This window comes from Gopherus flavomarginatus, chromosome 1, assembly GCF_025201925.1.
Source record: "Gopherus flavomarginatus isolate rGopFla2 chromosome 1, rGopFla2.mat.asm, whole genome shotgun sequence".
Taxonomy (NCBI): domain Eukaryota; kingdom Metazoa; phylum Chordata; order Testudines; family Testudinidae; genus Gopherus; species Gopherus flavomarginatus.
In genome coordinates, this window is record NC_066617.1 from 129,303,891 (window position 1) to 129,317,009 (window position 13,119).

Below are 13,119 nucleotides of genomic sequence, written 5' to 3' on the forward strand. Positions count from 1 at the left end.
AGATATGCTAAACATTCATATGCCCCTTCATGCTTCAGCCCCCATTCCAGAGGTCATGCTTCCATGCTGATGACATTTTAAAAAAACTGCATTAAATAATTGGTGACTGAACTCCCTGGGGGAGAACTGTATGTCTTGTGCTCTGTTTTACTCACATTCCACCATATATTTCATGTATGGCAGTCTGAGATGACCTAGCACATGTTCATTTTAATACCACTTTCACAGCAGATTTGACAAAATGCAAAGAAGGTACCAGTGTGAGATTTCTAAACGATAGTTACAGCACTCGACCGAAGGTTTAAGAATCTGAAGTGCCTTTCAGAGTCTGAGTGGGACAAGGTGTAGAACATGCTTTCCAGAAGTCTTAAAAGAGCAACATATTAATGTGGAAACTACAGAACCCAAACCACCAAAAAATAAAATAAGCCTTCTGCTAGTGGCATCTGAGTCAAATGATGAAAATGGACATGCATCAGGCCTCACTGCTTTGGACTTTGATCAGGAAGAAATCATTATCAGCAAGGGAACACATCCTCTGGAATGGTGGTTGAAGCATGAAGAGACATAGGAATCTTTAGTGCATCTGGCACAAATATCTTGACACTGGCTACAACAGTGCCATGTGAACACCTGTTCTCACTTTCAGGTGACATTGTAAACGAGAAGTAGGCAGCATTATCTTCTGCAAATGTAAACAAACTTGTTTGAGTGATTGGCTGAATAAGAAGTAGGCCTGAGTGGACTTGTAGGCTGTAAAGTTTTACATCTGCATGCTGTTTTTGTACATAATTCTACATTTGTAAGTTCAAGTTTCATGATAGATTGCACTGCTGTACTTGTACTAGGTGAACTGAAAAATACTTGTTTACAGTACAAATATTTGTAGTCAAAAATAAAGTAAGCCCTGTACACTTGTAATTGAAAATATTTGAAAATCTGGAAAACCACCACAAATATTTAAATGGTATTTTATTAATAGTGCAATTAATTGCAAATTTTTTTTATTGCTTGACCATGTCCTTTACTAGATTTAAGTTTTAAAACCTATTTCAAGCTGTTTTAGAACTTGGAGGTTTTATTGAACTAAATATGGAGTTGGTCAGTACAGTAGCCTCTTTAGTTTCAAATTCAATTTCATGCTGTCTCTATAGTGTCTTCACTAGACTGTACATTTTGTATTGATAATACCTAAATGCATTAGGGGTGGTAGTAGGAAATTGGAGGGCCTGAGAGCTGCGTAGGGTGGGGAAGGCTGGGATAGATTGATGCATCATTTTCAAAAAAAAACCTTTAAGTTCTGAAACTTGTCACTTAACCATTTAAAAAAATAGGCTAGTTCATGTCTGAGCTTTTGTTTCAGGTTGACAGTATACACTAGTTGAGTTTACATTCTGCTCATGCTTTCAGCATTATAAGAACTAAAAAGATTCTTGAATAAAAACAGATTCTGGAACAATTCTGCAGCCATAGGGCACTGAATACAACCATCCCCACAACAATCAGTACTGTTCCCACTGTCTGGCATTTATAACAATCTTAGAGTGCTTTACAAACCCATGTGCATTATAGTGATAATCTCATATTAAATTGACAAACAGCACACTCCATGGAGAATCTGACCCTTGCTCTCTGGCCTACACTGTGGAAATGGACAGGGCCCATTTTCTCTCACCCAATATGAGTAGTCCTAATGATTAAAGAAGGTAGGATACTGGCCATGCCACAGCTATCCCTGAAAAAGTAAGGGTCAGCCACAAGAAACCTTTGTGGTTTGAGGGAGGAAGTAGCTCTAAAGTCCTGGTTACTAAAAAGTTCTGTCATAGCAAAGTAAGAGTTTGGTGCTGGTAATTGACTACAGTAATGTTGTTACAGCTGCAGTGCTTCATTAAGTTGACCTAGTGTTGGCACGTGGGCTTTGTTTTAGAAGGGGAGCTTGGTGGCATGTTAATCTTTAGGAATTAATGTCTTGATTTGTTAAGCAGGCATAGGGAAACAATGCTGGAAAACATGGAGCAGTGCTGAGGGTAGAGTTACAAAAACCACGCAAAAGGACATTTGTCAGAGCACTCAAGTGGATTAGAAAAAGCTTTGCTCAAAATTCAAGAGGATGGTCACAGTTTTAAGGCTGTGACTGGGATACAGGAGATCTGATTTTCATTCCCACCGCTGCCAATATTTTCCTGTGTGACTTTAGGCAAGTTGCTTAATCAATTTCCTCAATGGTGTAAAATATAGCTATAGTTTTCTTTCTCCAAATCTTCAATTATGGTATAAGGTCTTTGGGGCAGGGACTCTGAGCACAACGCGGCCCAGATCTCAGATGGGAACTCACGATTTTACTGTACAAAAGATAAAATGAAGCCTTCATACTCACCTTTTCAACGTCTCCACAAGAGACTTACAGAACAGACAAAAGGTGTTTCCACAGATTGGTACAAACATGATCAAAACCAAAGTTGGTAAAATCCTCTACAAGAGCAGACTTCAATTCCATGTACTCTTAAAAAAATCTTTATTATAAAAGATAGGAACAAATTCAACTCTCATTTTCTCTTTCACAATGTTAATCATGGCAATTATAAAAACAAGGTAAACATATACAAGGGTAGTTTTATATCCAAGTTAAGTGTTTGCTACTTTGGCCATCAGATGTGGCAAAGTTACTCAGTATCATCAGTGCTATAAAAGGTAGTCAGTGAGCAGCAGTCCAATAGATGATGAGAAACAGGTTTCCCCTTGAGACACTTGAAAGACAGGATTTTCAAGACCATATCTTCAACTGGTGCAAGTCGACATAGTTCTATTGATTTCACTTGAGCTATGCTATAATCTGGCCCTTGCATTTTAGCTCCCACAATGAATGACTGATTTAAGATTAAGTTAAATCAGCCTTTGAAGAAACTGCGAAACTATGCCACATTTTTCTTTACTAATTTTCACCCCATAATGAACATTTTTAAAATTAGCTTAAGTAGTATTAAAATGGTCTGAAGTATCAAGATTTCAAGGGAAGGCTTGTTGTTGTTGTTAAGGTTCTGGTCCACTCATGCCATCAGATGTTTTGCAGCTTTCAAAAGCTATAGTTAAAAACTCAATTCTTTTACCACTTTGTAATTCAAGGTGGTATCCCATATTGAAAGAATTTCAGTTTAGCCATCAAGTTGCACTGTTAAGTTTAGTATTTTACTATTTGTTAGTGGTTGTTCTAATACAAAGTTGAAGAGCATTACAACAAAGCAAGAGAGGTCAATGCTGTTTGCTGCCTAGGAGTTAGAGGTATACAAGTGGGGGTGATGAGAGAAGAGGAAGGAGGTACAACTGCCAGCATAACCTAGATCAGGACTTGGGAGGTATGGACTTTATTGCCACACACACACGCAAGGGAAAGGACTGCATTTAGAGGCCAGGAAGGAGGAGCTGGAGGAAAGCTTGGATTTGTGGTTTTACTGAGTGATCCAAACTAAGCCACTCTTGTTCACTTCTCCAGCAGTGATTAAAAAGAAAAGGACACTAGCTCTCGGGAATATGAAGGATGGTCTAGTAACTCCTTTCACACAGGGTGCTAACTGGAGTGTCAGAGAAGTATATGTATTACCAACCAGCAAGGCTTCAGGTCGATACTTTACCTGCAGTATATTCTTCCTATCCTCAACCAAAAAGGGGAGGGGAGGGAAAAGCACTGATTAAGAGGCAGGGTTAGTGTTTTGAGCAAGCTCAAAAAAAATCTGCATTTCAATACAGAAGTGCTGAATTTGAGGTTATTCTGTGAAGAGCTAACTCAAATCAATTCTCAGGAACCAAAGCTATTTACAAAGTACAGGAGCTGAAACAAGGAGGCCATTAGCCCTTAGGTGTTCCTAGCTCTAAGAAGCAATTAGGGAAGCTAAAGCAAGGGAGGGGACTCTTGTGTTCGATCAGCAAGCCATCATCTCTGACAACTTACAACTCCAGCTTTGCCTCACTGCTTCTTGTAGGACTCAGGGAAACTGTTCAAGCAGAGACCAGACAAGCATCTTGGTACTGAAAGGACATCATCCCACCCCACAGATAGCTTAAAAGCGAGGGTAAAAAGGAACCTTCTTATTTGATTTCTGAGGCAGAGTCCAGTTACTGAACACACAGGAATACAAATGTTAATCCAGTGCAATTAAAACGCAAGTACTGTACAGTTTGTGATGGCTCACAAACCTATGAAAGACCTATTAAAGAGGTTTCGTACCAATATTGAAGGTGTAATAGTTGTGAAGACACTGCAGTTAGGCTACTTCAATATCTAGTCTGTCTTTAGTATTTCTTCCCTTGTATGTTCAGCATAGGATGCTCATGTCTGGTGAGAATCAAGGTGATCTCTTGAAAATCCATTACAAGGGAAGAGTTTTGACATTGCACATATTTAAATCACAAGTTACCTTCTCAGGCTTTTGTTTTTAGACTTTACATACTTAAACATTTCCAACAAACACAAGACTCAGAGAAACACCTTGGTCATTGCACTCAAATATACTCCACCCTTAGTGCAAGGTCTCTGCAGGAACCAGAAGTTTTTACAGCAGGACTAGTGGGCCACTGAGAAAAAGCACAGGACGGCATTCAGCGTATCAGCTAGATAAAGGTTTGTCTTCCATGTCCAGCATACACTGTAGCTTTGTTAAGCAGGATTAGGTCATAAGAACACCAAGTCAGCATTGCTGGACAGATGTTGGTCATCACCAGCTCAGTTTAGATGCTTAGAGCCCTTTTGAGTAGCTATCAATGTGCACCATTTGGTTAATTACAGAAGCAATGGAGTTCTTTCCCCAGCTGGCTGCTCTTTTTGGAAGAACTCCTTGATGTGCGATAGTTTGTTATGGATCCTCTCTCTCAGAGGAGGGATGTGGTGGCTAGGATCCAGGATGTTAGTAATCCTGCGCTCCCTTTCTCGCTTCCAGATACGATAAGGGTGTGGTGGGAAGGGTACCTCACGTCTCTCTCGGCGAAGCTGCACCATTATTCCACCGACTGCCAGCATCCCCCATACTGCCAAGATGATGAAATCTGTAGGGGAATAGGAAGCCATTCATTCAAACAGTATCAGAATAAAGGGATTTCTCCAGTCCAACGATGTTGCTTTTGGGGGGGGAAAAAGGTCAGGTTCAGATTTAGATGCTGATTGCATACTGACATGGCTTGGAGCAGGTTGTCATAGGGGAATGGAAAATACAGGGCTGAGTACCTACTACACACTCAGTATGTTTGTAGAGGGAGAGGGTGCTCTTGTAGTTGAAGTACAGGACTGAGTTAAACTTACAACTCCAGTTTTGCCTTGCTACTTCTTATAGGACTCTGGGCAACTCACTTAAACTCCATTGCTACATCTATAAATAGGAGATCATTTGTCTCAAGCATGTTGTGGTGATTAAGATTTTTTTTTTTTTAAGTGAAGATTAGTATGTGGGGAGAAAGTTTCCCAGACCAGTTCTTAATCATTAAATGGACCCCTTCGCCTTGGCATGATCCAGGCATTTGTTACAGGATTCACACTGGGTAAAAGTTATCCTCTCTTAAAATCGGATTGGAATTTGGGATCTGACAGAAGCCCAGAGCCTTTAGTTGCTTCTGGGGGCCATGTACTTCAGCTCACCCTTGCCAAGTAGCCTGGAGCTGCTCTAAAAAAAGTTGCAAAACCCACCTCCTTACCCATTAAGTTACATTCATAGAAAAGCCTCAAAAAATCCCTCAGTGGACAGGAAGAGAGAGAACAGTCATCTTAATTCATGGGAGGTGCTCACATACCACAACGCAGAGGCCATGGAAGTACCAAATAGCTATGGCGCCAGAAGGAGTAGCTCTTCTCAGTAAAAGCTTCTGAATCATTTTACTTACTTAATAGTTTGTGAAGAGACAAAACCTAATTACTTACCATTTGTTTGGAAGGGCACATTGGTGTAAGCTTGGCTGAAATCATCATTCAGAATCCTCCTGAGTAGGTCCAATGTGATGTAAGCAAGGCTTGTGTACAGGTAACAAGCAATAGCTAAGACAACTGAATAAGAGCCTATTATGCCACAGGCCAATATGTTCAGCTACAAAGACAGAAAGGTCAGATCTTTCAGTAGCCAGCTAAAGAACATCCTCTTTTTATCTTTTCTATACAGACAGCACAGGGAGAGTTCTTTTTTACCCTGTCTTCCCTCCTGTATTCCCCATTTTTATTTGTTTCAAAACACTTGTTGCAGCTTGTTTCAGTGTACGTCTACACTGCGGCAGGGCAATTGCAGCAGGTGTAGACATACCCGAGTTTGTTATTAAGTTTGCTAGATCAGAGCCGTGAAGCAATGGCAGCCTGAGCTGTACAAGCCCGACCAGGACCCTAGAGGTGTACTCTAGTGCAGTGTTTTTCAAAGTTTGGGTGGGTCACAGCATGTAAGGCAGTGGGTTGCCCAGGATCCCTAGTGGCTCTGGTCAGCACCTACCTGTTCCGACAGCACACTGTGCCCCGAAAGTGGTCAGCAGCAGGTCCGGCTTCTAGGCAAGGGGGCCATGGGCTCCGCATGCTGCCCTCGCCCCAAGCACTAGCTCCACACTCCTGGCCAATGGGAGCTGGGAGGGGAGGTGCCCGAGGCGAGAGCCGCGCAGAGCTGGTTGCGCACCTCCGCCTAGGAGCCAGACCTGCTGCTGCCCACTTCTGGGGCGCAGCGCGGTCTGTGGTGCCAGGACTGGCGGGAAGCCTGCCTCTGCATCCCGGCTGTGCCACTGACCGGGAGCCACTAGAGGCAAGTCCGTGCCCTAATCCTGCGTCCTAATCCCCTGCCCCAGCCCTGAACCCCTGCAAACCCAGAACCCCTTCTTGCATCCCAAACCCCTCATCCTCAGCCCCATCCCAGAGCCTGCACCCCCCAACTCAGAGCCCTAACCCCCTCCTGTACCTCAACCGAAGTGGGTCATGACACCATTTTAATGGGGTCACCAGGACTGGCTTACGCTAGCTGGGCCTGGGGCCAAATCCAAAGCCTGAGCCCAACCGCCCCTGGCTGAAGCTGAGAGCTTGGGCCCTGGGTGGTGCGGCTCAGGTTGCAGGCCCCCTCTTGGGGCTGAAGTGCTTGGGCTTAGATTTTGGGCCCTCACTCACCCCTGGTGATGATTGGGCTTTGACTTTGGCCCCCTACCTGTGGCAGCAGGACTCAAGCTCAGGCTTTGGTCCTCCCTCCAGGGGTCGTGTAGCAATAAGGGATCATAGTGCAATGAAGTTTGAGAACCTTTGCTCTAGGGGCTAGCCCATGCCACCATGACTTCATTGCTATTGTCTGAGCTAGTCGAATCAAAGCTAATTCGGGTATGCCCACATGTGCTGCAGTGACACTGCCGACTGCAGTGCAGACATCCCCTTAAAGATTATAGTCTCTTCAGGACTATTTTGCGTGTGTCTGTACTGTACCCAGCACAACGGAGTCCCAATGCAAACAAAATATGCCACAAATTATGTATTTAACATACAAGTGAGGAACAGGCTCTAAAGGTTTCAGAGTCAGGACTTTTTGGAGAGCCGCACAAGGCTCTTTGATTACATCCCTAGGCAAACCTCTTCCTCTACCAAAAATTTTAGAGGAGTATGTTGTTTTCAGAGATACACATATGCTCAACCGTTGTAGAAAGTGAAGCCAGGTAGTGCAAATACTTACAATTCTTGGACAGCCAACAAAGACTATTGGCACCATCAATGCTATGCAGGAAAAGGTCACCCAAAACACAGCATCATCACGAAAAACCTTGTAGTCTCCTGTGGAGACACACCACATTGTGAATTAGTCACAAGTGAGACTTCGTGGAGTTGATTTTGCAAAGTAAAGGACCACAACACTTGATAATATTTTAAGACTAGAGTCTCCTCCCAATATACAGGGGGTTCAGGGAATAAGTTCCCAGAGTACTGTGAGGGGAAATCGTGTAGTTACATATGGGCAGCAGGACAGATCAGCCACTGAATTTCTTCCTGCCCATATCTGTCCATTGTGTTACACAAAATCAACATCTTCATCATTTGTGGTCCATCACAACAGTCAGTGCCGGTCTGCTGAGTTTACTATAACTACTGTACCATAAATGTACACAGTATAACTAATTGAGAAGTGAAAAAGTTGATGAAAAAATTTGCAAAATGTTAAAATCTGAAATGTCAACAAGAGATTTAGAAAAAATTCTTAAGATTCCAAGCGGCTCTAGTGCACAGTTTTATATACAAATAAGAGACTGTCTTACTGACTAGATGGGTTTACAGTCCAAGGCCCCAATCTCACAAGCTCTGCATGGGCGGATCCCTGTACCAGTCTGGAATGCCACTGGACTTCAACAGAGGTCTGCACACAGACACTGATCCTGCAATAATCTCTAAGTCACGCACTAGTGAACTCTTTCATACAGTTCATTTAACCTAACTGAAAACCTACAGCTTGGAGCTGTCCCTTCTCCCAGTCTGATCTTTGGCTTGAGGGTTTGTTAGCTGGAGAGAGAAAGAGAACTTTGAGTTCAGTATTGCCATGGCACAGCAAGATGAATGCAGTCTCTGGAGTGTAGAGAAGGAAACAGCTTTGCTGACACCACTATCCCAGAAGTGCTTCAGTTCAATAGCCTAGCTGTACAAACAGCCTTTTAAGTAGTGTCTTTTTAAAGATGTACTAGGGGGAACAGCAGCCGCACCTGTTAGCTAAGTCAGAATAGACACTGAGGAGCACATTGGTACAGCTAGGAGTAAAACTCCTCCCTCCAGGACATGACTATGCACAAGGCTTTTTGTTTGTATTTTACTTTCCCAACACTCAACACCAGACAAGGAGCAGCTCTCAGAACATCTTCAAGCACCGTCCCTTCCCCAAGTTACAGGCTTGCAGACTTTGAATCAGTTTGGGGGGTGGAGGGGGGAGGGAGAAGCAAGAATGGATCTACATGCACAGGGAGTAATGTTGCTGTTTCAGAAATCTAATTTAATACCAAGCACTCTGGGGGGGAGCCCCAACATGTTCAAATACAAAGTCATTTGTGGTCTGCCACATCTTAGGGGATTTTTTTTTTTTAAAAGCTCCTATTATAAACAGCATCCTGTCCATGTGCAATGACACTCATCGCTTCAAAAAGTGCTGCAGACACACTACATAATTCTCCCAACATTTCGGAAGTACATAATTAGTTAACACCCATTTTAATCCTCCAGTCACTTTCCACAGATCAGCCAGCATGTGGCATCCTCCCCAGAAGCCAAGTCTCAAGCTACACAGGTAGCAAGACATCAGAATCTACTTCAGAAGCCAGCCCCCACCCCTGTAGTTTGGTGTCACTGCAGCAGTACAGTCTCTGAATGACTATTCAGACAGTAACAGAAAATGCTTCAAGGCATACCTAGTGGAGTAAAGAAGATCACTGATGAGAAGAAGAATCCCAGCACAAGTCCAACAATCAACATACAGAGAAGGACAAAGCCAAATCTCCACCAATAAGCAACCAAGAGAAGCCCTCCAACAAGTCCAGCTACTGCTGTCAGAATCAGACAAACTGTAAAAGAGAATGGGGGGGAGGGGATGTGGTAAGAAAAGCATGTCCAAGATGGTGAATTCCTGTAAAAACCAGTTTTGGTAAGGTCCTAAAAGATCGCAGTTGTTGAGCTGGTATGCAATGCTACTTCAATTATATAAGTTTATTAAGTCTACCCTTATCTGATGAAACCCAAATGATTATGAAGCCATTAAAATTGGCTATAGCCATGTGTACCTGTTGAAATGCCTCCTGTCACTGATCAGAGTACCAGAGAGCCAGTATGAGACAAGTATTTCTGGATTTTCTATTGTCATTGCAATAAGAGTGCCAAGCTTGTGCCTTAACCACAAGACCATCCCTTCTTACTGCAATGACAGTGGAGGAAGAGGCACAATACAACTTCACTACTTTCTAAAATAATGGCCTTCCTCTAGTATTCAAATCCAACCAGTTTAACCTCTGCCATCCTACAGTTCACCCTAAGTCAAAAGTAGTAGATCATAAGCCAGCAGTTAGTCTGGGCTTTTGGATACTATTGGGACAATCTATATTATGGCTCAGAAAAAAGTGATCCAGCTTTTTAATTTTAAGGACGGCACATTCACATGTTAATTCACCATAACAGAATCTTGTTGACCTTGTTTGTGTCTGGACAACTTTTATTTCTATCGAAGAGCCACGATCCAGTCCCCACTGATTTCAATGGGACACTGTCATTGACCCCAATCTTGCTTGCTCGCTCTCACACATAAGTTTGTCCTTACTTACCATCATAGCTAAGAGAGGCTATTCTAGCAAATATTACAAAGAAAATGAATCCTGTGACGATGAAGCCCATGTAGAACAAATCTAAAAAAATAGAGAAAAAAATAGTTTGATATGCTCTCTGACAATTTTCCATTCTAAGCTTACTTTTATGTACAGTTAAAAAGATACCTATTCTCCAGGAAATGAGATTTTCATTATAAAAATGTAGTTTGCATAGAGTAAATAACCAAACAGCACAGGCCCACCCAAATGTCTGGCACTGGTAAATAAAGTTAGCTCACGTCATCAAAACTCAGCCAGTCTACGATAAGACTGCCCTGTCCCCGCCAGCTAGTTTTAGCTTCCTTTCTGTGACATCTATAGCCAGTTTCTAACCAACTGCAGATACAAGTTTTCAGTCCATTATAAAATTGTGGGATCAAGAACAGGGGGTCCCCTCCTGTAACACTTACAGCAAACCTCATTAAACAGGAGATACATGTGGGATCAAGAGTAAGCATTATGCAGATTATGCTTGTTCAATGTACAGCCAGAAAGCCCTATTACATTCAAAACAAAGACAGCCACACCTCAGCCCCCACAATATGCAGTACCTGTTTTCCAGAACCTGTGACCAAAGAAGCAAATAAAGAGACCAAGAACAGCAAAAGTGGTGAAGAATATTTTGGTGGAGAGTCTTCCTACGAGGAAACAAAAAAATAAAGTTGGGTGTGCATATACAGGCACGGGTGTGAGTAAGGTAACGAGCCATGGCTACATATGCTTTCGCTGTGGACACTATGGGTATTGACAGCTCCTACACTCCTTCAAAGTGCAGCATGAGCTGAAGGAGCATCTCCTTTATCAGAACAGGGTTTGGAACTACTGGACAGTTCCAATTCCATCCCACAGAGGTTAGTAGTTCCTTCCCATTCTAATATCACTGCAGAAGTGGGGCTCCGAAGAGTAGAGCCTGAAGCAAAATTCAAGATCTCCAACTACGTTACATGTCATGTAAACATATAAGTAAAATTACAATGGTACGAGTTACCTATTGTAGTTAAATTACAACACTATACCAACCCCCAACCACAGTTTTTAGACAGCGAGTCCCAACCCTCTTTGACATAGAGCCAGAATGCTATGACAGGTAATGGCACTATGCAACAATTTAAAGACCTTTAGGGCCTGTCTACACTTACAGTGCTGCAGCTGCACCACTGTAGTGCTTAGTGAAGATGCTCCCAATGCCGCCAACAGGAGAGCTTCTCCCATCCACGTAGCTCCTCTGCCTCCCCCAGAGACAGTAGCTATCTTGATGGGAAAAGCTTTCCTGTTGACACAGTTCTGTCAGAAGTTTGGTCGGTATAACTGCATCGCTCAGGGATGTGGATTTTCTACACTCAACTGATGTAGATAAATCAACTTCCATTCCATAGTGTAGACCAGGCTTAGTTACTTACAGTCATTTGTTTAATACCTCATCTTCATTAAACAAAAAGACGCTTGAAGAGTTTCCTCAAATATTCCATTGCAAGACACTGCATGCAATATTCTTACTGGTGTTACAACCATTGGAAAATGGACACTACAGTTTATTTGATTCTCTGAACATGTTAAGAAGATTATCCAGATCTTCCACAGACTGCAGAATGTTTTAAATACCATTGCTTGAGTTACAATATATGATTTCAGAAGAGTATTTACCTGCCATGACTCACTTTCAAACATCATGGGTCAGATTTTCCTGTCTCTTGCACAGTCATTAACCCCCGTATATCAGCCAGGCGTAACATGCTATAAGCATCGGAATGACAGCTTGGCGTCCCTCCCTTGCAATAATCCCCCATGCCTCCCACTCACTTTGTACAGGTGTAAGCAACTTTGTGAGCTGCACGGAAGCAGCGAATTAGACACTACGCTTTCCTGCTGTCGACACTCACTTGTACCATTATGGTCAGAAAGGCAGTTATGTAAAAAACGTCACCTTCTGACTCAAGAGATTCATTCACTGCATGCAGAGTCATATTTCAACAGCTTGGTGACAGATACACTTCATACTTTTTTTATTCCCTTTTGCACTACCATCTTAACACAACTATTGGAGAGAGTTTGGTCCTATTCTAATCCATATGCTATATTCATTAGCCAATGAATTTCATTTGCTGCATCCTTTTTACTAGTGGTGCACGAGATTAAGAATACAGCTTGGGTAGGCAGTTGAAGTGTAAATGCTATACCTGCACTTATGTACTTGACAAGTTAGATCTGGGGTCACTGAAAGAAGCTAGAGAAACTCCCTATCATAGAATCACTTCTCATGCTAGTAACACACTAAAATGCCATAAAGTTGGCCATTTCTTGCTCTGTGTTAGATATTCTCCAAAGCTGCTGACAAATGCAGAAGCCCAAGCCCAGGTCTGAGCACGTTAAATAGATCAACTCACACTGAAAGCACAAGTGCCTACTAAAAAAACCAAAAAACATACAAGTCTACTGGACTTACTGAGAGAGAAACAATTATCCGCGAGAGCAGTGAGGCTACAGGCATAGGTATGAACAGGTACATATGCAGCAGAGGTATTCCAAAGTGGATCCCACACAATGACATTATAGATCACTCCTTGTCCAAGGAGTGAGGAGAAGTGTACATTGGTCTTTTCATCAGTTGTTAAGGAAACCAGCTGAAAAAACAAAAAATTTGTCACTGTCGATAAACATTCTTGTCATCTTACAAAGGGCTCTGCCCCTTTCCTCCTTTGCATCATGCCTGGGGCACATGCCATCCAACCAGGATGCCTTGGGAAGCTTATCTAAGAAAGCTCCGAGTTAATCATGTTGGGTACTGACTCTGGAACAGCGTTT

General features: G+C 42.5%; 1 protein-coding gene across 3 annotated transcripts in view; it reads right to left on the bottom strand.

The window, feature by feature from the left end:
• Window positions 1–2,498: 2,498 nt before the first annotated feature.
• The window catches only part of TM7SF3 (transmembrane 7 superfamily member 3), a 31,715-nt gene continuing 21,094 nt past the window's right edge, over window positions 2,499–13,119 (bottom strand). For all 3 annotated transcript variants that reach the window (XM_050933651.1, XM_050933661.1, XM_050933664.1), the window contains 7 exons: window positions 12,761–12,938; window positions 10,869–10,955; window positions 10,276–10,356; window positions 9,373–9,525; window positions 7,662–7,759; window positions 5,903–6,065; window positions 2,499–5,037 (listed from right to left, as the gene is read on the bottom strand). In XM_050933651.1, coding sequence (XP_050789608.1) covers window positions 4,775–5,037; window positions 5,903–6,065; window positions 7,662–7,759; window positions 9,373–9,525; window positions 10,276–10,356; window positions 10,869–10,955; window positions 12,761–12,938 — 1,023 coding nt within the window. In that variant the 3' untranslated portion in view covers window positions 2,499–4,774. The remainder of the gene's footprint in view (window positions 5,038–5,902; window positions 6,066–7,661; window positions 7,760–9,372; window positions 9,526–10,275; window positions 10,357–10,868; window positions 10,956–12,760; window positions 12,939–13,119) is intronic.